Source organism: Bombina bombina, chromosome 5 (assembly GCF_027579735.1).
Source record: "Bombina bombina isolate aBomBom1 chromosome 5, aBomBom1.pri, whole genome shotgun sequence".
Taxonomy (NCBI): domain Eukaryota; kingdom Metazoa; phylum Chordata; class Amphibia; order Anura; family Bombinatoridae; genus Bombina; species Bombina bombina.
The window spans coordinates 842,407,794-842,429,938 of record NC_069503.1 but is presented as its reverse complement, the minus strand read 5'-3'; the positions used below and the strand labels follow the sequence as shown (position 1 = coordinate 842,429,938).

Sequence of the window (22,145 nt, the reverse complement as noted above, 5' to 3'; positions counted from 1 at the left end):
TCAAGGGGGGGGGGGGCGCCCCGACGATCCTCTGGCATCCACCCCAAGTGAACCTTGGGGAATAAGGTTTACAAGGGGGGGCAAGGGTCCTTCATCCCCCTTGAACCCCCAGGTGGAGGCAAAAAAGATAGTGAAGATGTGGAATTACAGCGCATCATATATAAGTTTGATGCAGTGATTTGCAAGAACTATGGTCTTCAAAGGACGAAAAGAGTGCTGTGATTTATCCAGAAGCGTTTGGGTAATCCTAGGATTACCCGGGTAAAGCCTGATGAATGATCTTACATCAGGCTTTACCCACAGCTGCTGGGTAATGTCAGTTTTACCCGGGTAATCATAGGATTACCTGATATCTGACTTTACCCACAACATATATACTGCAGAGAACTCTGAGGGGTCTATTCAAAGCAATGTGAGTGTGACTTGTGCTAATTCAACTAAAATAGTCACCTTAGAAAAAAAATCTTGGTCCAAGATAATTTTCAAGAACAAAACAAAAATATGTATCCAACTTGCTAAGAAAGTTTCATTATCCACAAAACACGGATTTGCAACCAACAACCTTAGTTGTTAACTTAAAGGGACACTGAACAAATTTTTTTTCTTTTGTGATTTAGATAGAGCATGCAATTTTAAGCAACTTTCTAATTTACTCCTATTATCAATTTTTCTTTGTTCTCTTGCTAGCTTTATTTGAAAAATAAGGCATCTACGCTTTTTTTTTTTGGTTCAGAACTGTGGATAGCATTTTTTTATTGGTGGATGAATTTATCCACCAATCAGAAAGAACAACCCAGGTTGTTCACCAAAAATGTGCCGGCATCTAAACTTAAATTCTTGCATTTCAAATAAAGATACCAAGAGAATGAAGTAAATTTGATAATAGGATTAAATTAGAAAGTTGCTTAAAATTGCATACTCTATCTGAATCACAAATGAAAAAAGTTGAGTTCAGTGTCCCTTTAAGTCTGAAGAACCTATAGACTGACCCAGGTGTAAAGATCATTATCAAGTACATGTGTCCATCATTATAAGGGCAGTTTGGAAAAGAAGAGCTTATTAAATACAATTAATAAAATTCAATCATCTCTTTGCAATTGTAGATTTAGTCCAACAGCTAAATAAAAATATTAAAATACTGTATGTATTATATGATAAATTATATTGCATAAAATAATAATAGTAACATTATTATTAATTTCATACTTTTAAATATATTCCCACATTTTAAATTGATTAATATTATTGTACTTTAAAGGGACAGTATACTGTAAAATAGTTTTTCCCTTAATGTGTTTACAATTGCTTTTTTTACCAACTGCAGAGTAAAAAATGTATGAAAATTAGTTTTTTAAGGCTTATTTGTGTATATTAAAGCTCTGATTTTGTGTTTTGAAGCCACAACCTAATAAAATGGGTTGAGCTTGTAGGTATAACCCGATCTCATTACTGTATCACATTGTGCAAATATACCTGCTTCTTTATCTTATATCTGTCCTTAAAACAATCACCAGTACTTTGAGAGAACAATGGAAAATCAACATTTTATTACCTTATCTCTGCTATATCGCACTGGGAGTGTAATTTCTTCTGCTGGCTGTGTTTACAAAGCTTATCTATAGCTGGTACGCGCGGCCACAAACTTTCAGAATAGGTGGGGATACCACATGCTAAATCAACAATTTCAAATGCCAATATAAAGGTAAAGGAGCTACTTGTAAACAATTTAATACACTCCAGCAGGTAAAGTGGATCATTGGGAACAAATTAAAGGGGAGACAAATTTTAAGTAAACTGTCCCTTTAAGTCCAAAAAAAACCTTTCATTTTTCAAATAGGGCATGTAATTTTAAACTACTTTCCAATTTACTTTTATCAACAATTTTGCTTTGTTCTATTGGTATTTTTAGTTGAAAGCAAACCTAGGAAGGCACATATGATAATTTCTAAGCCCTTGAAGGCTGCCTCTATTTTATTTACTTTTCACAGCAGGGGAGAGCAAGCTCATGTAGGCCATATAGATAGCATTGTGATCACGCTCGTGGCTAGTGGCAGACACTGCACTAATTGGCTAAAATGCAAGTCAATATATAAGAACTAAAAGTCATGTGATTAGGGCCGGTCAGAAGATGCTTAGATACAAGTTAGTCACAGAAGTAAAAAGTGTATTAATATAACAGTGTTGGTTTTGCAAAACTTGGGAATGGGTAATAAAGGGATTATCTATCTTTTTAAACAACAACATTTCTGGTGTTGACAGTCCCTTTAATACACTATCAATTTAGTACATGTATTTTGGTTTCAGATGTGTGTATTATTTTACAATTTGAATATTACTATTAAAGTGATATAATATTATGCTTCTAATTAAGAGTAATTTGAAAATAATTGTTTTAAATTAAAAAACACATTTTAGCATAACACAATAAAAATAAGGAGTTTCAATATTTGAGAAAACTTTATTGATATTTAACCAGGTTGATGTTTCTTTTGTCTCTTTGTATTTGATGTACTTACAAGTGTAATATCCTTGTGTACATATGCTATCAGGCTTTTAAAACAAAATGTTTATTTAGATAACTTAACCTAGATAAGATAACGGAGAAGATAAGACACAACTAGCGCTGCGGAATCTGTTGATGCTCTACAAATAACTGATGATAATAATAACTCTATTATAAAGTTAACGTGACATTTACCACAGGTGCTGAGCTCTGATTGTTGCTAGGAGAACCTTTTTTTACACAGTCGTCTGAGTTTGTAGATGATGTTGTTGAAGTTGGAGTCATTGAGACCTGGTGGCTGTTGCTACCTAAATAGGAGGGGGAACAAATCACATCTCATATAAGATTGTTTAGTGATATCATTATGTAGGAGAATCTTATTGTGTTTGAGGTTATATATTATACTTTTTGTCTTCACACCTACTCTACATGCTAACCATAGAGACCATATAATAAATAGCTTGCCCTACTTTTAATTAAATGAATACTTTTATTTGTATGATACATTCAGACATAGATTCTTGTTATTATAGGGGGGTCAGTTAGAATTTGACATGGAAGCACCTATGACTAGAGGGAAATAACCTTCATACTATGTTTATAAAATGTATTTAGTGCTTAATATCCCTTTAATAATAGCCAAATGCTCCAAATGTATTGAACTTACCATTACTAGACAAGGACTTTGATTTGCTAGCAGTCTTTGGTTTCCTCTTTCTGGTTTGAATTCCTTCCTTTTTCATAGCAAGTGGACGAGGTACCTAAAAAACACAAACCCAATGATGTTATTGTGTGTGTGTATTATTTTCCATAGAATGTTACCATCTGAAACAAATTATATTGTTTAAAGATAAAAAAAGTCATAACCAAAGTTCTGCTGGTCAGTATATTATTTTTTATGCCGTTATATTTATATTTTAAATATAGTATTGTTTGTATAACACTAACTCGGCATAGAAAATAAATTGCAAATATATCACAAGAAAATATTACAACCCTAGACTTGCAACCGTTAAACAGTGCATTTTAATGATATAATCAACCTTCAATTATATAAACTCAATACACTCATTACTTTTAAAATCATATTTATTACTCTGATATTTAAAGGGATATAAAACCCCAACATTTTCCTGCATTATTCAGATAAAGCATGTGATGTTAAACAGCGTTCTAATTTTACTTCTATTACTATTTTCTTCATTCTCTTGGTATCTTTTGTTGAAACGCAGGGATATAAGCTTAGGAGCCGGCCCGTTTCTGTAACATTATATGGCAGCAGTTTTGCAAGACTGTTATCCATTTGGAAGAGCACTAGATGTCAGCACTCTTTCCTGCCATGTAGTTATCCAGCTGCCTATCTCTTAAAGGGGCAGTAAACGTAAAAAATTTTCAACTAATTCTGCACATAGTGCAGAATTATATAACATTATCTTAGCGCAAACATTATACATTAAAGTATTGCAGCCATATTTTATGATAAAGTCTAGTTTTTCAGACCGCCACTCCTTGTTCTGTGAACGGGTCTGTTTTTTTCTTAAGCGCATCTGGGCAGCTGTCTACTCACAGCAGGCCTGATCGTGCCTTTAAACTCAATGTAGCTCGCTCCCGCTCTGGTCAGGCCGGCTGTGAGTAGACAGCTGCCCAGATGCGCTTAAGAAAAAAACAGACCCGCTCAGCAGAGCAAGGAGCGGCAGTCTGAAAAACTAGACTTTATCATAAATTATGGCTGCAATACTTTAATGTATAATGTTTGCGCTAAGATAATGTTATATAATTCTGCATGTGCATTATTTTTTAGGTTTACTGCCCCTTTAAACACAAAATACCTTGGGAACTAAGCAAATATGATCATAGACGTTCATTGGGAACTATTTTAAAAATGACATGCGCTGTCTGAATCACAAAAAAACATTTTTGGGTTTCATATCCCTTTAAACGTATAGTTGTGTTTTGAACATGTAGAATTCCTATATAAAAAGGTCTTTATGTCTTTGAAATTTTAATTTGTAAGGAGTTATTTTAAAAGTGAAAGTGTTATTAAAGAGATTATGAAGTATTATAATACGTCAAATATTTCTAAATATGAAATAGCAAAGTAAAACAGATACTTGAAATAACTCTTGTAAGTATTAAGTCAGGTTATCTTTGCACATCTTAGACATTCTTTAAATTCCTCCTGGGATTTACCTACCATTTCTGTAGAAAGATTATTCCACATATCTAATATTTCTTCAATTGAAAGCCCTACAGATAGGTCTGGTATTATATTTTTTACACTACCTACCGTAGGAAGTTGATATTCAGAATAGTTCAGTAACAAATTATTATTAAAATCAATAACCAATAAGTATACAGTCTATAAAGGAACTTAAACAAAACATGCTACAAACTGAAAACATATATCATATAGACTGACACCTGGACTGTGGTATCTTTTTTAACATTGCATAACTATTTTTATGCTTTATTGGTCTATTTAGTTACTAGCTCTAAATGCAGAGTTTTTGCTGTGGAGATTTATTTATGTTTAAAAGTCCACCTAGTCATTTCATTTAAATCTAATAATTCTGATTTAGTATGGCTGCCTATACAAAAGCAAAAACAAGTCAAAATGCAATAACCATAACCACAGTCACTTTAATAAAAGGGACATTAAACTCAACAATTTTGATTGTGACTATGAAAGAATAGAAATTTTTTAAAAATGCAAATATTGAAAATTAATTGCTCATTAGCAATTATCAACCATCTACTTCTTATACAGTAAACAGTGACAATGGTTTACTGGATGAATGTCTATAAGATCCTTAAAGTGACAGAATACACCAATTTTTATATAACTGCATGTAATAGGCACTACTATAAAGAACAATATGCACAGATACTGATCTAAAAATCCAGTATAAAACCATTTTAAAACTTACTTAGAAGCTCCCAGTTTAGCTCTGTTGAAAAGTTTAGCTGGAACACCCACTGCAAGTGGTTTTATAGCAAAAAAGCAGACACTCCCCCTCCCCCTTCCTCTGCATATGAATAGACTCTTTACACAAACAGGAGCAAGCTGGAGTAGGTAAATGTCAGTTTACTTGTAAAACTTTGGGGCTTGGTTAGGAGTCTGAAAATCATTAAAAATAAGCAAAACTATACATTTAAAAAAAAAAAAGAAGCTGCATAGGCTATATAAATGGATCATCTACAAAACATTTATGCAAAAGCAAATTAGATATCTAATACCACAAAGAGAAAGCTCTTTCCAACTTCAAATAAGCCCAACTGCAATTTTTAATGGCAAATATTGTTACTAAGCTTTACAGTGAGCTAATTACTTTTAACCAGACCATTGTTACATAAAATGCAGTGTTTGGGAATTTACATGTAGCTATAATGATAACATACCCCATGGAGTTTCATGTACAGCCCACAGGCATTGCATACAGGTTCCCCTTCTGTATTTCGGCGCCATAGCGTAGTAGTACTTGTGTGACAATTAGCACAGGACAATCCAATTCGTCTTGAGGATGGCTAAATGAAAGAACAAAGATTAATTCACTATTTTACCTAGATTTAAGTTTTCACTTAAATGGCGTATTTTATATTTTGGAGTTCATAGAAAAAATAAAGGGCCACATGCACTGTGAAACTCTACAAATATTTTTTGGTAATTCACAACCACAATCTGTGACTATGGGATTCATTTCATCAATGTTTCTCATGTAATAAATAACTAGAAGGGCAAAATTAGCTTGTTAGCTTTTCATTCAATGGCTATTGATTTCTAAGCAACTGATTTCTAAGCAACAGCATGAGACTTAAAATCAATAAATGGAATTTGACCTTCGTCTTCATTTAACATAGAAGTGTTTTTGAGGGCTTTGGAAATAAACAATTAGAAAGTTATATAAATCTATAAAGAAGTCTCAATCCACGTTTTTTGAGGGGTAATGGCTCACATTTGTTTTTGGTTCACAATGATGATGTCTTTTTATGGTGGTACAACCAAATTTAAAGGGACACTGAACATAATTTTTTTCTTTCATGATTCAGATAGAGCATGCAATTTTAAGCAACTTTCTAATTTACTCCTATTATCAATTTTTCTTCGTTCTCTTGCAATCTTTATTTGAAAAAGAAGGCATCTAAGCTTTTTTTTTTTCAGTACTCGGGACAGCACTTTTTTATTGGTGGATGAATTTATCCACCAATCAGCAAGAACAACCCAGGTTGTTCACCAAAAATGGGCCGGCATCTAAACTTACATTCTTGCATTTCAAATAAAGATACCAAGGGAATGAAGAAAATTTGATAATAGGAGTAAATAAGAAAGTTTCTTCAAATTGCATGCTCTATCTGGATCACAAATGAAAATGTTTGGGTTCAGTGTCCCTTTAATCTAAGTTGGCTGAGGTGGCCAAATTGGTGAAAAATCTCCCAACGGGCTATTCCATTAATGCAAACTGACTATAGTTGGAAGAACCTAACAGTATCAAGTCTCAGGTATAACAGATTAATTTAAATGAAAAGACAATTACATTAAAGGGACAGTCTAGTCAAAATTAAACTTTTTCTGATAGGGCATGTAATTTTAAACAACTTTCCAGTCAACTTTTATCATCAAATGTGCTTTGTACTCTTGGTATTCTTTGTTGAAAGCTAAACCTAGCTAGGCTCATATGATAATTTCTAATCCCTTGAAGGCCGCCTCTTACCTAAGTGCATTTTTACAGTTTTTCACAGCTAGAGAGCGCTAGTTCATGTGTGCCATATATATAACATTGTGCTCACTCCCGTGGAGACAGGACTGGCTAAAATGCAAGTATGTCAACTGAAAATAAGGGGGCAGTCTGCAGAGGCTTAGATACAAGATAATCACAGAGGTAAAAAGTATATTAATATAACTGTGTTGTTATGCAAAACTGTGAATGGTTAATAAAGGCATTACCTATCTTTTTAAACAATAAAAATTCTGGTTTAGACTGCAGCTTTAAATCCATTATTGTGACATCTGTAACATGCAGGACTATAAAGCTACTAACATAAAAGGCCAAACATTTTTTTTTTCTAGAGTGAATGTGCAGTTTTAGTATTATTTGACCTATCTATTTTATAAACATATAGGGCTAGATTACAAGTGGAACACTAAATAATTGTGCGCCTACAAATGGCAAATTTGCCCATTTGGAGGCATGCAATAATTAATCAGCCATTACAAGTTATATTTTTTTCAGGCAAATTTCAAAAGTTACTTTAATTTCCCAGCCCCTACATCATGTGACAGTCATCAGCCAATAACAGATTCATATATAAATAAATAAATATATATATATATACACACACATTGTAAACTCTTGCACATTATCAGTAGGAACTGGTACATCAGAAAGTGTGCATGTAAAAAGATTGTGCATTATTTGATAAAGATAGATAAAAAAAGTAAATTGGATTTTTTTTTACTTTAGTGTTCCTAGGGACAGTAAACACCATACAATTACAATATATTTCTGTAGTGTTGCTTCATAATAACATATCAGCCAAGTCCAAACATTGTTAAAACAATTTAAATTTGTGTTTGCTACATTTGTTTTTCAATAGTCAAACTCCTCCCACCACTTAATTGAAGGAGCCAATTGGGGCTTGAGTCTGTCATTAAGGCTAGCAATGGCCATAATCTTAGTAATAAATGCATTTTTTTGCAATAGTTATCGGTTCCTTCAGAAGTCTGTAGGGTGCTTTTCAACATTTGAAAATAGAAAACCCACAATTTTCAGAGCTAAATTACATAAAAGGGGGTAAAATAAATAATGAAACTATATTGCAAAATGTTTTACTATGCATAACTAAAAATTTTATATTCAAATCTCAATAAGTTTACTGTCCCTCTACTCCTGCTCCTTATACTGCAAAAGATAAAGCAGTAACCCAGAGACTTAGAGCAGCGGTAGATGTAAAGGCGATGAACAGAGAGGGAAAACATAGGTGATAGAGTGTAGCAAAAACATGAAAGAAGACTTAATAAAAGCAGATGCTCACCTCAAATGTACCATGTACTTACTACCCCTGATGTTTAGCTTTTTACTCAGCTGACATTTAAACAAACCCCTGCATAGTATTCCATAGTTTTTGCTGGATAAAAGTGGATTATTTCAATTGTATTCTCTTTTTGATTACTATAACAGCTTCCGCAGCGATATAAACATAGGCGGTATACAAGGTAACATTTATAGGGATCAAATGGGTAGAGGGCCCTGCCAAGAGTCACACTGTTGTAGTCAACTCTTATGAGGGTAATCTACCAAAAGCTGGGCTCTTTTGCTTACATACAAAAGGGGCGATTTATCAAGCTGAGGCGGACAGGGGCGCACATACGTGCCCCTGTCTGCCGCAGCTCGCCTCTGGTGGGCTGAATTCCCCTGGCGGAATTCAGCATTGCACACGAGCACTAGTCCGACTAGGGAGATTGACAGCTCCTGCCTGCGCGTGATTGTCTGTGTGCGGGCAGGAACTGTCAATCTCTGCGGTCTAGTCCGACACTTTAGAGGTGGCGAAAGATTAGGGAAGCAGCTGATAACTGCTGTGAGAACCTGCAGCCATAGTGGGTCAAAAGGCTTGCAAAGCCTTTGGTAAATCGGCCCCTAAGGGGTTCAATGGGATAGCAATGGAGGAGAGGAACTGGTATTAGGAAAGGTTATTGTAGGTTGTATGCATCCCTGAACAGTAGAGTCTTTAGGGAGCGCTTGAAGCTTTCAAAACTAGGGGAGTCTTGTGGAGCGAGGCAGAGAGTTATACAAGATTGGAGCCAGTCTGGAGAAGTCCTGTAAATGGGAATGTAAGGAGGTAAAAAGAGAGGAGGAGGTCATGAGCAGAGCGAAGGGGACAGGAGGGAGAGTATCTGGAAACAAGGTCTGAGATATAGGGGGGGAGCAGTGCAGTTGAGGGCCTTGTATGTCAGAGTCAGAATATTGTGTTTATTCCTTAAGACAAGAGGAAGCCAGTGAAGGAATTGGCAGAGAGGTGCAGCAGATGAACAGCGACGTGTAAGGAAGTTGAGCCTGGCAGAGGCGTTCATTATGGATTGTAAAGGAGATTTACAATTGATTCAACATAGCCATACACTTAAACATAGACGTAAAAAGCCACTAGTGCAGTAGTTTGTTAAATAAAAAATGACTAAAGATGAATGGGAAATTAAACCATTTCCAGTCTTTAAATGAATAAGCAGACTAAAAAATATTGTCCTCTTGACTAGTAGTAGTATTGTGGGAACTAGTATCTTTTCCCCTGACTGGAAATATATCATAACATTTTCCACTCCTCCATGTGCATAAATATAAGTATGTGGAAATGAAAAGAGTTATTTAATTGAATTAAATTGGGTAACAAAACCATAAATGTCATAAAAGTAACGTCTATGACCTCTTCTTAATCTGTTTTCAAATCCAGATGTGAATCTCTGGCAAAAAGGTGCATACTACAAATAAGACCTTTATGACTATATCTAAGTAGCATTTAAAGCCAAGGTCCAGCATCATTGCAACAAAAACAGCAATATAACAAACTATACAGATCTTTATGAGTTAGTGTGCTCTTCATAAGAGGAAGTGGACCTCATAAACAGGTCAAATGAATGTGATTGTTTGTGTTATAGAAATGTATTCAATTTCAATTCTGTTTTAGCCATTCATCAAAACTTTACTCCTAGATATAATTGAGAATTGGGTGCTTTACAACACATTTCTGTTTGTTACTTTCCTTAATTATTATTATTTATAATAATAATAGTTGTTTAATTGTCTGTGAACATTTGAATGTTAGATATGGTGATAGTGGTTGCTGCTAGTGAGTGAATCTTTTAAAATGGTTAAAAAAACGTAAAACATCTCAAAACAATTAGCTCCCTCCTGAACACTGCAGCTTAAAGGGATAGAAATGTCAAAACTGAAATGTGCATGAGTGCATTTCAGCTTTATATAGAAGCGTTTTTCCAATATATATACATTAGCTAGAGTTATTAATTTTTTTAGCGGCATATGCACATATGTTGTGTGAGCCTGTGCACCAGTTTCAAGCACATAGACCTGGTGGTTGATGTATTGTATCTGTGAAGACTTAATTTGTACCATGCATGCCACTGCTGACTCTTTGAGAAGGTGTAGTACTGTTTAAATAATAATGCTCAGGACCTCACAGCATATGTGGGTATGGCACTGAAAAACAGTAATGAGTTTTACTTGAAGCATTTTTGCTAATGGAACTATATTGCAAAAATGTACTCAATATAAAATTGAAATGCACTAATGCTCATTTCATTTTTGATCTTTCTATCCATTTAAATGTTAGTCAAAATTAAATGTTCATGAGCTTTAATTAAAAATAAAAAATCCAGTTTATGTCTATTATTAAAGTATCTCTTGCTAACCATAGTTGATATGTATCTCCTTTCTACAATTCCAAGAGGGCATACTGAGGTAGGCTTAAGAACATACACGTCTTAAGCACTGTATGAGAGCTGTGTTTGCAACAATGTATGAAACATGTCTCAGTATGCTCTCATGAAAAGTTATACATGTTAATACAATATGCCAAGAAAAAGTGGTAAATTTGATAATATAAGTAAATTGTAAGGTTTCTTTTTAAATTGCATGCTTTTAAAAGGGTCATTATAGTGCAAAAATGACATACTCTAATTCAGTGTTTTTCAACCAGTGTGCCGTGGCACACTAGTGTGCCGTGAGAGATCCTCAGGTGTGCCACGCCAGACTGACAACAGTGTGACATATTTTTTAAACTTTGCTTGTTTTTTACTCCCAGTGCAGGGGTAGTTTGTAGGAGGCATGGCATAACAGCACAATACATACAGTATGTGTGTGTTTGTGTGTATGTGTATATATATATGATGTATTAAGCTACAATGTGTGATTTTTTTAAAATTTTGGGATGGTGGTGTGCCACAGGATTTTTTAATGTAAAAAAGTGTGCCACGGCAAAAAAAAGGTTAAAAATCACTGCTCTAATTCATAGCACTACCGATCCTGCAAGTCTTTGCATGGGTTAAACACATAGATATAGTATCACCCAGAAGCTACAGATAACTGCTAGTCCCTAGCGGACACATTTGGTTTGCCAATCAGCAACTGCAGTCACATAGCCCAGCTGCACAATTGCTGCTGATGATTAGCTCAACAGCCATGTCTTCTGGGGACCAGCATTTCTCTGTAGCTCCTAAGCAGTAATTTAGCTATGTGTTTAAACCCTTTGCAGAGGTTAAATAAATAGACTTGCCGGATTGGTAGTGCTAAATGACATGTTCTATCAATTAGAGCATGTAATTTGTGCACTATAGAAGCCAGTTAACCCAGCAGAGCAGCCAATGTTTGAATGGTCTCATGCCCACCAAGATAATACAGTGTGCATGTTGTTGCTACAGTTGCCATTGTGCTTTTATCTTGCAGCAGATGGCAATTGTATTTGTATAGCTACAAGGGTTACTTTATTGTGTGACAGGGTTTTATGTGATATAAACATTTATGATACAGATAGAGCATGATGTTTTTAAAAATAAAAAATAAACTTTCAAATTGACTTCTATTATCAAAATGTGCACAATCTTATTTTATGCACAATATTATGCCTACTGATTATGTGCAAATGTTCCCAGTGTACACATATATACACTTGTAATTAACTGATGGCAGTCATGTAATACAGGGGAGAGTTAAAATGTAAGAAACTTTCACATGTCAGGAAGAAGCTACTAAGAAATTTGTCAGAAATAAATGTTATTGCATTTAGAGCTTGACAAACCCAGGTGCCAAGGTGTATGTGATTTTACATACAATTCTGGCCAGAGCTGTTCATAACATTGCAGACATATTGGGGTCAAGCAAACCAACAGTGTTTGGGCATATTTGTAGCCCTGCTCTGCAATGCCGCAGGTCTTTTTGTAAACAACACATAAGGCTGGCCAAAAGGTGCTGGCTCCCAAATTTATGGGCTGGCTCCTAGATGTTTAACAAATGTATTGATCCCTGATTGCATTGTATTTTTATTATGCATTTGTTAATTATGCAATTATCCTGTATTTAATTATCCTATTTAGCGAAATTTTCAATGAAAGATAAACAAAAATAATCAATATAGATGTTTGCATTTTAATCATGTTTTTTTTAACATATATGCATACATGTTAACACATTTCCCTCGCAATAGTTTAGATATCTTTTTTAAATAAGGTACAGTCAATGAAAAAAAAATCTAGACTTTAGCATAAAGAATGTTATGCAAACTGAAACATTGCAATATACTTTCATGATTTATGTTGCCCCTTTTTCTGTAATTTACCTCTATAAATTGTGTCTTTTTTAATTCTCAAAACTAAAAACACACGCTGTAGATGTATCAAGGCTACCCCTGCTACATATTTGTCTCTAATTGGCTTTAACATACAAGTGCAAAACAATGTACTTTGTACTAACATAATGACAGGGAATAGCCTTGTCAGCTGCAGAGATTGGCTCATCCAAATAAAGCAAATGGTGGAGTTTGGCTATTGAAATACAATTGCAGCAGACAAGATGTTCATTTGCTTTAAAAGTATATATGTCTTTTGTAAAGGTGCATGTATCTTGTGAACATGTGCAGTATTATGATTACATGGGCATTACAGTGTAGAGGGTACATTAAGATATGGCATTCCTGTGTAATTAGGTTTGTGACACATCTGGTATTTTACTGACAAGTCCTGTGCTTCTAAGGTTCAGGTCAATCATGGTAATAGTGAATAAATATAGAAATATATGACCTGTCATGCTGAATACTCTTCTATGTATGTTGGAATCTGATTATAAACGCTAGTTCAAAATAGTTTCTGAGTTATGCTGTGTACCTATTTATACACATTAATGCTAATGAGCATGACCAGTATATACATTTTTGTTTTTTGGTAAAAGGTGGCAACCCTATGCATGATATTTAAACCTTCACTGTCTGATATAATTGTATACTCACCACTCTCTTCTGTGGCTTGATAAGCGGCCGGCTCAGTCCATTCATCTTGCTGTAGAGACCACAAGCATTGCACAAGTAGTGACCAGTACCATCCCGTCTCCACAGGGGGGTCTGCACAGATCCACAGTTCACGCATTCCCTGCTCTCTGCCAGCTCATCTAGCACATCTGTGGAATACAGAACTGATTAATATGGAGGCAATCGACCAAGAGAGGCGTCGTAGTCAATAATATAGAGATAAAATCAGGGGCAGATTTACCATAAAACAATTATGCAATTGTAAAGATGCACCTGGCCTTGAGGGGGCGCCTGAACCACACTGCTAGGTGGCACTGTAGTACAATGAATACAGGAACTAGTGTCTAGAGGGGGACACCTATAATTCAGCTTGATTAGGTGTCATCTGTTATAAACCCTATTTTATTTTCTTTGATAACAGTTTGCTGATGTGTTGATTGATGTCAGATTGTACATACAATGCATATACAGCGCTAGTAAATAGATACTAGTAGATAGTAAATAGAGCAATTGATTAATAAAATAAATTAAAATTATTAGCACCATCCCTACTACTTATATAATTTAAAGTGTTAATATTATTTTACCTGCCGCTAAAGGCATTGCAAGGGTAAATTTACTACTTTATTTTGTTAAAGCATGTTATGTCCAACAAATTCCACTTACTGGGTGTAAAAGGACATAGCAGTTCAAAAAGACAAGTATTTAATATGTTAGCAGCACATTTTATTATTGCACGTTTGCTTGCATGCAACTATGTGTTTAACCCCTGTAAAGTGGTTAAACACATAGTTAAAGTAAGTTCCAGAACAAGTTAGCAAACTAAATTTGATAATAGCAATAAATCTAAAAGTCTCTTAATATTGTATGCTCTATCTGAACCATGAAAAAGATTATTGTAGCTTTCATGTCCTGTTAATTCCGGTAAAATCCCTCAGACTCGGCTCATAGAACAACCCCTTTCTGCTCCAAATGATTAATTAATTACTGACTATCTAAATTGTATTTGCTCCCCAGTTGCCTCCTGGGGAGCTCTAAACATTTATTTTAACACTAAAATATTAATTTAAATGACGGAGTGGAGATATATTTAATTTAATTTATTTTATTTACCATATTTATTTTACCCCCTTTTTTCCCTTTATCCATTTAAGTGGTGTCATGTGGGGGGGGGGGCAAATGTTAAAATAAGGGAGTTGTTTGACAGGTCTAAGTACAATCCTAAAAACATGAAATACTTTGAATGAAGGAAATGTACTTAAAGTATTAATTAATAATAATGTAAAGTATGATTTGTATTGTAAGCCCTGCGAGGCTAAAACTATGTACAGTTACATTTGCTTTTATGTATTGTGCCTTCCCTGTGGACAACAACCTTGAATAAACATAAATATAAAAAAATATCGCTTTAAATATGTGTTTTTTTCTAGCTATTAAAGGGCCATTATACACTCATTTTTTCTTTGCATAAATGTTTTGTAGATGATCTATTTATAAAGCCCATAAAGTTTTTTTTTTTTAATGTATAATTTTGCTTATTTTTAAATAACATTGCTCTGATTTTCAGACACCTAACCAAGCCCCAAAGTTTTATTTGAATACCGTCAGCTACCTTCTCCAGCTTGCTCCTGTTTGTGTAAAGGGTCTTTTCATATGCAAAAGAAGGGGGGGGGGTATCTTATTTCCCACTTGCAGTGGGCTTTCCGACTACCTTTTCCATAGAGCTAAACTGAAAGCTTCTAAGTACATTTTTAAACCTTTTTATACTGGATTTTTATATCAGTATCTGTGCGTCTTATTCTTTATAGTAGTGTCTATTACATGCAGTTATATGAAAATGAGTGTATACTGTCCCTTTAAATAGGACAGTGTACTAAAAAAACAAACGTGTACTAGTTAATCATTACATATCTCCCCCTATAAGTTTAGCAGAACACCTGTTACATAGTCACTAACACACATATTACAATATTGTGTGTGCCTACATGATATATTCACATACCTACATAATAAAAATATAAGCACAACATTGACAACATTGTATGTGCAAAAGGAATTTACACAATACAGAATATGATGCCTGGACTAAAGGACATTTTTTGATGAATTATAGTAGGGCACAATAAAGAGGCATAGTTTAATGACACATTCTGGGAGATACATTAGGGAGCCAAACTTTAAGAGACATAGGGCTCAGGATGACATTTTGGGTAAACTGTCTCTTTTAGAAAGGCAGAAAAAGAGAAAAAGAGACAAAATCGGTACACCAAATATGGCTTGACTGAAATAGCATTTTTATTTTGTTTTGTTTTTTTAAAGGACAATTAAATATTTTAATGCTACGTTTAATTTTTTTGTGTGTGTGTGTATATATATATATATATATATATATATATATATATATATATATATATAAAATATGATATGATATATGTGTGTATGTGTTTGTTTTAAGGTAATGAAAAGAATTTTAATACACAGAATATATTGTTTTAAGGAAAAAAATAATAAGCTTCCAAAAAGCTGGAGAGAAAAAATGCTAAAATGAATTATGTAGCTTTTAGACACATTACCCCAATTACAAACTCTCTAATTCAAAACTAAATTGTTTTTTTTTTTTCGTTTTATGATCGAAGAAAAAAAATACTTTTTTTCCCGAATTTAGTTGCGTTTAGAAAATGTATTTATTGCTGAGAAAAATAGTACTATTCTACTTTAGTGTACCTTTCTTGTTAAATCTTTTCTCATTAAACATATAAAAGTGTAAATGAAATGTTTTGTAGTTTTCTGGATACATATTTTTTGGTATTAATATTACTAAAAAATGTCTTTAAGTTTTGCTCCAGCAAATTGTAATTAAATTATTAAAAATATTAAATAATTTTTATAATTTGAAATATTAATTATATAATAAACCATATGAATATGATTATTATTTTTTTACTTCGGTTAAAATTACAGGATTACTAAATTTGACTATTCTTCTTTTGCAATTAAAACCTGAAATTTATTTTAACAACTGCATAAATTATACCTGTTGAACACCTGGTAAGATTCATTGACTTGTTTTTTACTGAAAGCTTTTGCAATCCATAAAATCTGTGACATTTCAAGGACAGAGTTAAACAGTCATCTGTCAGATGTTATATGATTCCCCATTGGATTGCACAATTTAGTATAATGACTAATGGGCAGAAATTACCAATAAAATTATAAAGCTTTACGGGTTTACAATGAGTTGACCTTTGATGTCATGAATTTAAAACTGAATAGCTGCTGCCCCAGGAAACATATACAAAATATTAGGATACCATGAAAGATAATAATTTATTTATATACATAGGGATACAGACATATGCATAAGTCATGCACATTTGATAAGAAAACCATACATATATCGAATAATTAGAAATAGTTCCTGAATGAATTCATTTTATATTTTATGTGGTGTGTGCATATAATCTAACTATCTATATATGTGTGTATCTATGTGTATATATATATATATATATATATATATATATATATATATATATATATATGTGTGTGTGTGTTAGTATATATATATATATGTGTGTGTGTGTGTTAGTATATATATATATGTGTGTGTGTGTGTTAGTATATATATATATATGTGTGTGTGTGTTAGTATATATATATATATATGTGTGTGTGTGTGTATATATATATATATATGTGTGTGTGTGTTAGTATATATATATATGTGTGTGTGTGTGTTAGTATATATATATATATGTGTGTGTGTGTGTGTGTTAGTATATATATATATATATATGTGTGTGTGTGTATATATATATATATATATATATATATATATATATATATATATATATATATATATAAAAATATCTATACAGTATATTAGAAAAGGTTGCTAAAATAAATCGTCCAGAGTTTTAAGTGTCGATTAAAATTGTTATATAACGATAGGAAATAATATTTATGGTAACAAAGTGTAATAGAGAAGCAAAACGAAAAAAAGAATCAACATACAGTCTGCTGTCTTCAGTGAGCTCAATCTTTTTTCTTTTTTTTTTAAATAATAAATTAAATCTGTAAGTAAATGTTTTCTGTATTGAATCTGACTCTCTTAAGAATGACTATGCTAAACCTATGCTGCTATAAAAGCTATTGGTGCAGAGGAAATTAATTTCCTTATGTCTGGGAAAAAATGTAATGAACGCAGTAACATCCGTTATAAAAATAATAGACAAAATTGTTAATATATTTGGAGAACCCCAATGCAAAATGGAACAAAGAAGGACTTTGAATTCTAGCATCACTGAGGATTTGCGTAGAAAGGAAAAGCCAGCAGTTGGCACCTGCCCCATATCAGGAGGGCACCTGCTAAATGGTATTCCCACTGCACCTGCCCCTGTGACTTTAAAGAAAATCAGTGACTAAATGTGAACGAAAAACAACTTGGGATAACATACACAAGCCAACATTTTAGGCAATAATGTAAAAAAATAATTATATGATATTTTAATATTTTAGAACCGAAGTAAACAACAAATCTGCATTAAGAAGAACATTTGTAGGTAATCTAAGTATAACTAGTAAATATGAAGGCACAACAACGCCAATGGAAATATTACAAATATTTATTTATTACCCGCTTTACTTATGTTATTTCCACTCATAAATAATTTAAATGTTTATTAAATTAAGCCTGAGAAATATACTCCACGTGTATTATTATTATTATTATATGAGACATAACAATACGACTTTTTTAGAATATAAATGAAAATCTAAATATCACCCATAGAGTAATGTGTTTGATGCTGCCAGTAAATTATCCCTGGATTATATGTGAGCTCTTGGTTAGATTATTACTTATGAGTCCAGCTCAGTGCCTGCTTTATTCAGTTCTGTTACATTGTAGTTTAACAGTACGAAATTTAAAAAGTTCCTGTTTCAAGAACTCTGGGGTGTTACGGTCTATAATGATCTGTATATCTGTATAGTAACAACATATAACCTGCACCTAGAAACTCGGAAAGTGTAGTAAATTCTGGCAACTGTATGCCACTAAAGAGCCACACAGACCATCTAACGCCTCTGTGGAACTGAACACTTGCTGTGGAATCCCACGATTGGTTTGTAGTAGAATATCATAAGAAAGCGAAAACCCAGCTGCCCTCAGTAAATGTGAATTAATTATGTTCGTTACAAAATATCTTCTTTCGAAGTAAACGTATTTGTTTAAATTTTGTTTGCTTTTTTACCATAATTAAAATTATTAATTGCTATTGTAAATAATCAGGTTTTTCATAGAACTTAAAAGGACACTGAACCCAATTTTTTTCTTTCATGATTCAGATAGAGCAGGCAATTTTAAGCAACTTTCTAATTTACTCATATTATCAAATTTTCTTCATTCTCTTGGTATCTTTATTTGAAATGCAAAAATGTAAGTTTAGATGCCGGCCCATTTTTGGTGAACAATCTGGGTTGTTCTTGCTGATTGGTGGCTAAATTCATCCACCAATAAAAAAAGTGCTGGCTACAGCTTTGAACCAAAAAAAAAGCTTAGCTGCCTTCTTTTTCAAATAAAGATAGCAAGAAAATGAAGAAAAATTGATAATAGGAGTAAATTAGAAGTTGCTTAAAATTGCATGCTCTATCTGAATCACGAAAGAAAAAAAATTGGTTCAGTGTCCCATTAATATTGTATTAGCTGCAGTTCCAAATTTCTCTAAACTGTTTATCTCTGGTAATATATTTATATTTACCCTCTTATGTGAGGTATAGAACGTATCAATAAAACCCATGTGAGTCCATCAGTGCCAGGCAGCTTATAGATAAAGCTATATAGTCACCTGGTATTATGTATGGCACATAATATGTAGTCACCTGTTAATATGTATGGCACATAATATGTATAGTCACCTAGTGTTATATATGGCACATAATATGTATAATCACCTAGTGTTATATATGGCACATCATATGTATAGTCACCTAGTGTTATATATGGCACATAATATGTAGTCACCTGTTAATATGTATGGCACATAATATGTATAGTCACCTAGTGTTATATATGGCACATAATATGTATAGTCACTTAGTGTTATATATGGCACATAATATGTATAGTCACCTAGTGTTATATATGGCACATAATATGTATAATCACCTAGTGTTATATATGGCACATCATATGTATAGTCACCTAGTGTTATATATGGCACATAATATGTATAGTCACCTAGTGTTATATATGGCACATAATATGTATAGTCACTTAGTGTTATATATGGCACATAATATGTATAGTCACCTAGTGTTATATATGGCACATATGTAGTCACCTGTTAATATGTATGGCACATAATATGTATAGTCACCTGGTGTTCTGTTTGGCACATAATATGTAGTCACCTGTTAATATGTATGGCACATAATATATATAGTCTTCTGGTGTTATATATGGCAAATACTATGTATAGTCACCTGCTGTTATATGTGGCACATAATATGTATAGTCACCTGGTGTTATATATGGCAAATACTATGTATAGTCACCTGCTGTTATATGTGGCACATAATATGTATAGTCACCTGGTGTTCTGTATGGAACATACTATGAATAGTCAACTGGTGTTATATATGGCACATAATATGTATAGTCACCTGGTGTTATATATGGCAAATACTATGTATAGTCACCTGGTGTTATATGTGGCACATACTATGTATAGTCATCTGGTGTTGTGTATGGCAAATAATATGTTTAGTCACCTTTATATGGCAAATAATATGTATAGTCACCTGGTGTTCTGTATGGCACGTAATATGTATAGTAGCCTGGTGTTATGTATGGCACATAAAATGTATAGGCAGCTGGTGTTATGTATGGCACATAATATGTATAGTCACCTGGTGTTATATATGGCACATAATATGTATAGTAACCTGGTGTTATATTTGGCACATTATATGTATAGTCACCTGGTGTTCTGTATGGCAAATAATATGTATAGTCACCTTTATATGGCAAATAATATGTATAGTCACCTGGTGTTCTGTATGGCACGTAATATGTATAGTAACCTGGTGTTATGTATGGCACATAATATGTATAGGCAGCTGGTGAATGTATGGCACCTAATATCTATAGTAACCTGGTGTTATATATGGCACATAATATGTATAGTAACCTGGTGTTATATTTGGCACATTATATGTATAGTCACCTGGTGTTCTGTATGGCACATAATATGTATAGTAACCTGGTGTTATATATGGCACATAATATGTATAGTTAGCTATTGTTAAATATGGCACATAATATGTATAGTCAGTTGGTGTTAAATATGGCACATAATATGTATAGTCAGTTGGTGTTAAATATGGCACATAATATGTATAGTCAGCTGGTGTTCTGTATGGCACATACTATGAATTGTCACCTGGTGTTATGTATGGCACATAATATGTATAGTAACCTGGTATTATGTATGGCACATACTATGTATAGTCACCTGGTGTTATGTATGGAACATAATATGTATAGTAACCTGGTGTTATGTAAGGCACATAATATATATAGTAACCTGGTGTTCTGTATGGCACATAATATGTATAGTAACCTGGTGTTCTGTATGGCACATAATATGTATAGTAACCTGGTGTTCTGTATGGCACATAATATGTATAGTAGCCTGGTGTTCTGTATGGCACATAATGTGTATAGTAACCTGGTGTTCTGTATGGCACATAATGTGTATAGTAACCTGGTGTTCTGTATGGCACATAATATGTATAGTAACCTGGTGTTCTGTATGGCACATAATGTGTATAGTAACCTGGTGTTCTGTATGGCAAATAATATGTATAGTAACCTGGTGTTCTGTATGGCACATAATGTGTATAGTAAACTGGTGTTATGTATGGTACATGATGTGTATAGTATCCTAGTGCTATGTATGGCACATATGTATTGTAACCTGCTGTTATGTATGGCACATAATATTTATGGGAAAGCTACAGCTATTGTTAGCTGGTGTTATGTATGGCACATAATATGTATAGTCAGCTGGTGTTATGTATGGCACATAATATGTATAGTCAGCTGATCTTATGTATGGCACATAATATGTATAGTCAGCTGGTGTTATATGTGGCATATAATATGTATAGTCAGCTGGTGTTCTGTATGGCACATACTATGTATAGTCAGCTGGTGTTATGTATGGCACATAATATGTATAGTCAGCTGTGTTATATGTGGCATATAATATGTATAGTCAGCTGGTGTTATATGTGGCATATAATATGTATAGTCAGCTGGTGTTATATGTGGCATATAATATGTATAGTCAGCTGGTGTTCTGTATGGCACATACTATGTATAGTCAGCTGGTGTTATGTATGGCACATAATATGTATAGTCAGCTGGTGTTATGTATGGCACATAATATGTATAGTCAGCTGGTGTTATATGTGGCATATAATATGTATAGTCAGCTGGTGTTCTGTATGGCACATACTATGTATAGTCAGCTGGTGTTATGTATGGCACATAATATGTATAGTCAGCTGGTGTTCTGTATGGCACATAATATGTATAGTCAGCTAGTGTTATATA

The 22,145-nt window shown here is 33.4% G+C and overlaps 1 protein-coding gene across 2 annotated transcripts in view; it reads right to left on the bottom strand.

Moving 5' to 3' along the window:
* The window catches only part of GATA6 (GATA binding protein 6), a 40,665-nt gene that overhangs the window by 11,220 nt on the left and 7,300 nt on the right, over positions 1-22,145 (bottom strand). For both annotated transcript variants that reach the window (XM_053713130.1, XM_053713131.1), the window contains exons 3-6: positions 13,508-13,674; positions 5,903-6,028; positions 3,171-3,264; positions 2,699-2,811 (exon numbers count right to left, since the gene is read on the bottom strand). In XM_053713130.1, the coding sequence (XP_053569105.1) occupies positions 2,699-2,811; positions 3,171-3,264; positions 5,903-6,028; positions 13,508-13,674 (500 nt within the window). The remainder of the gene's footprint in view (positions 1-2,698; positions 2,812-3,170; positions 3,265-5,902; positions 6,029-13,507; positions 13,675-22,145) is intronic.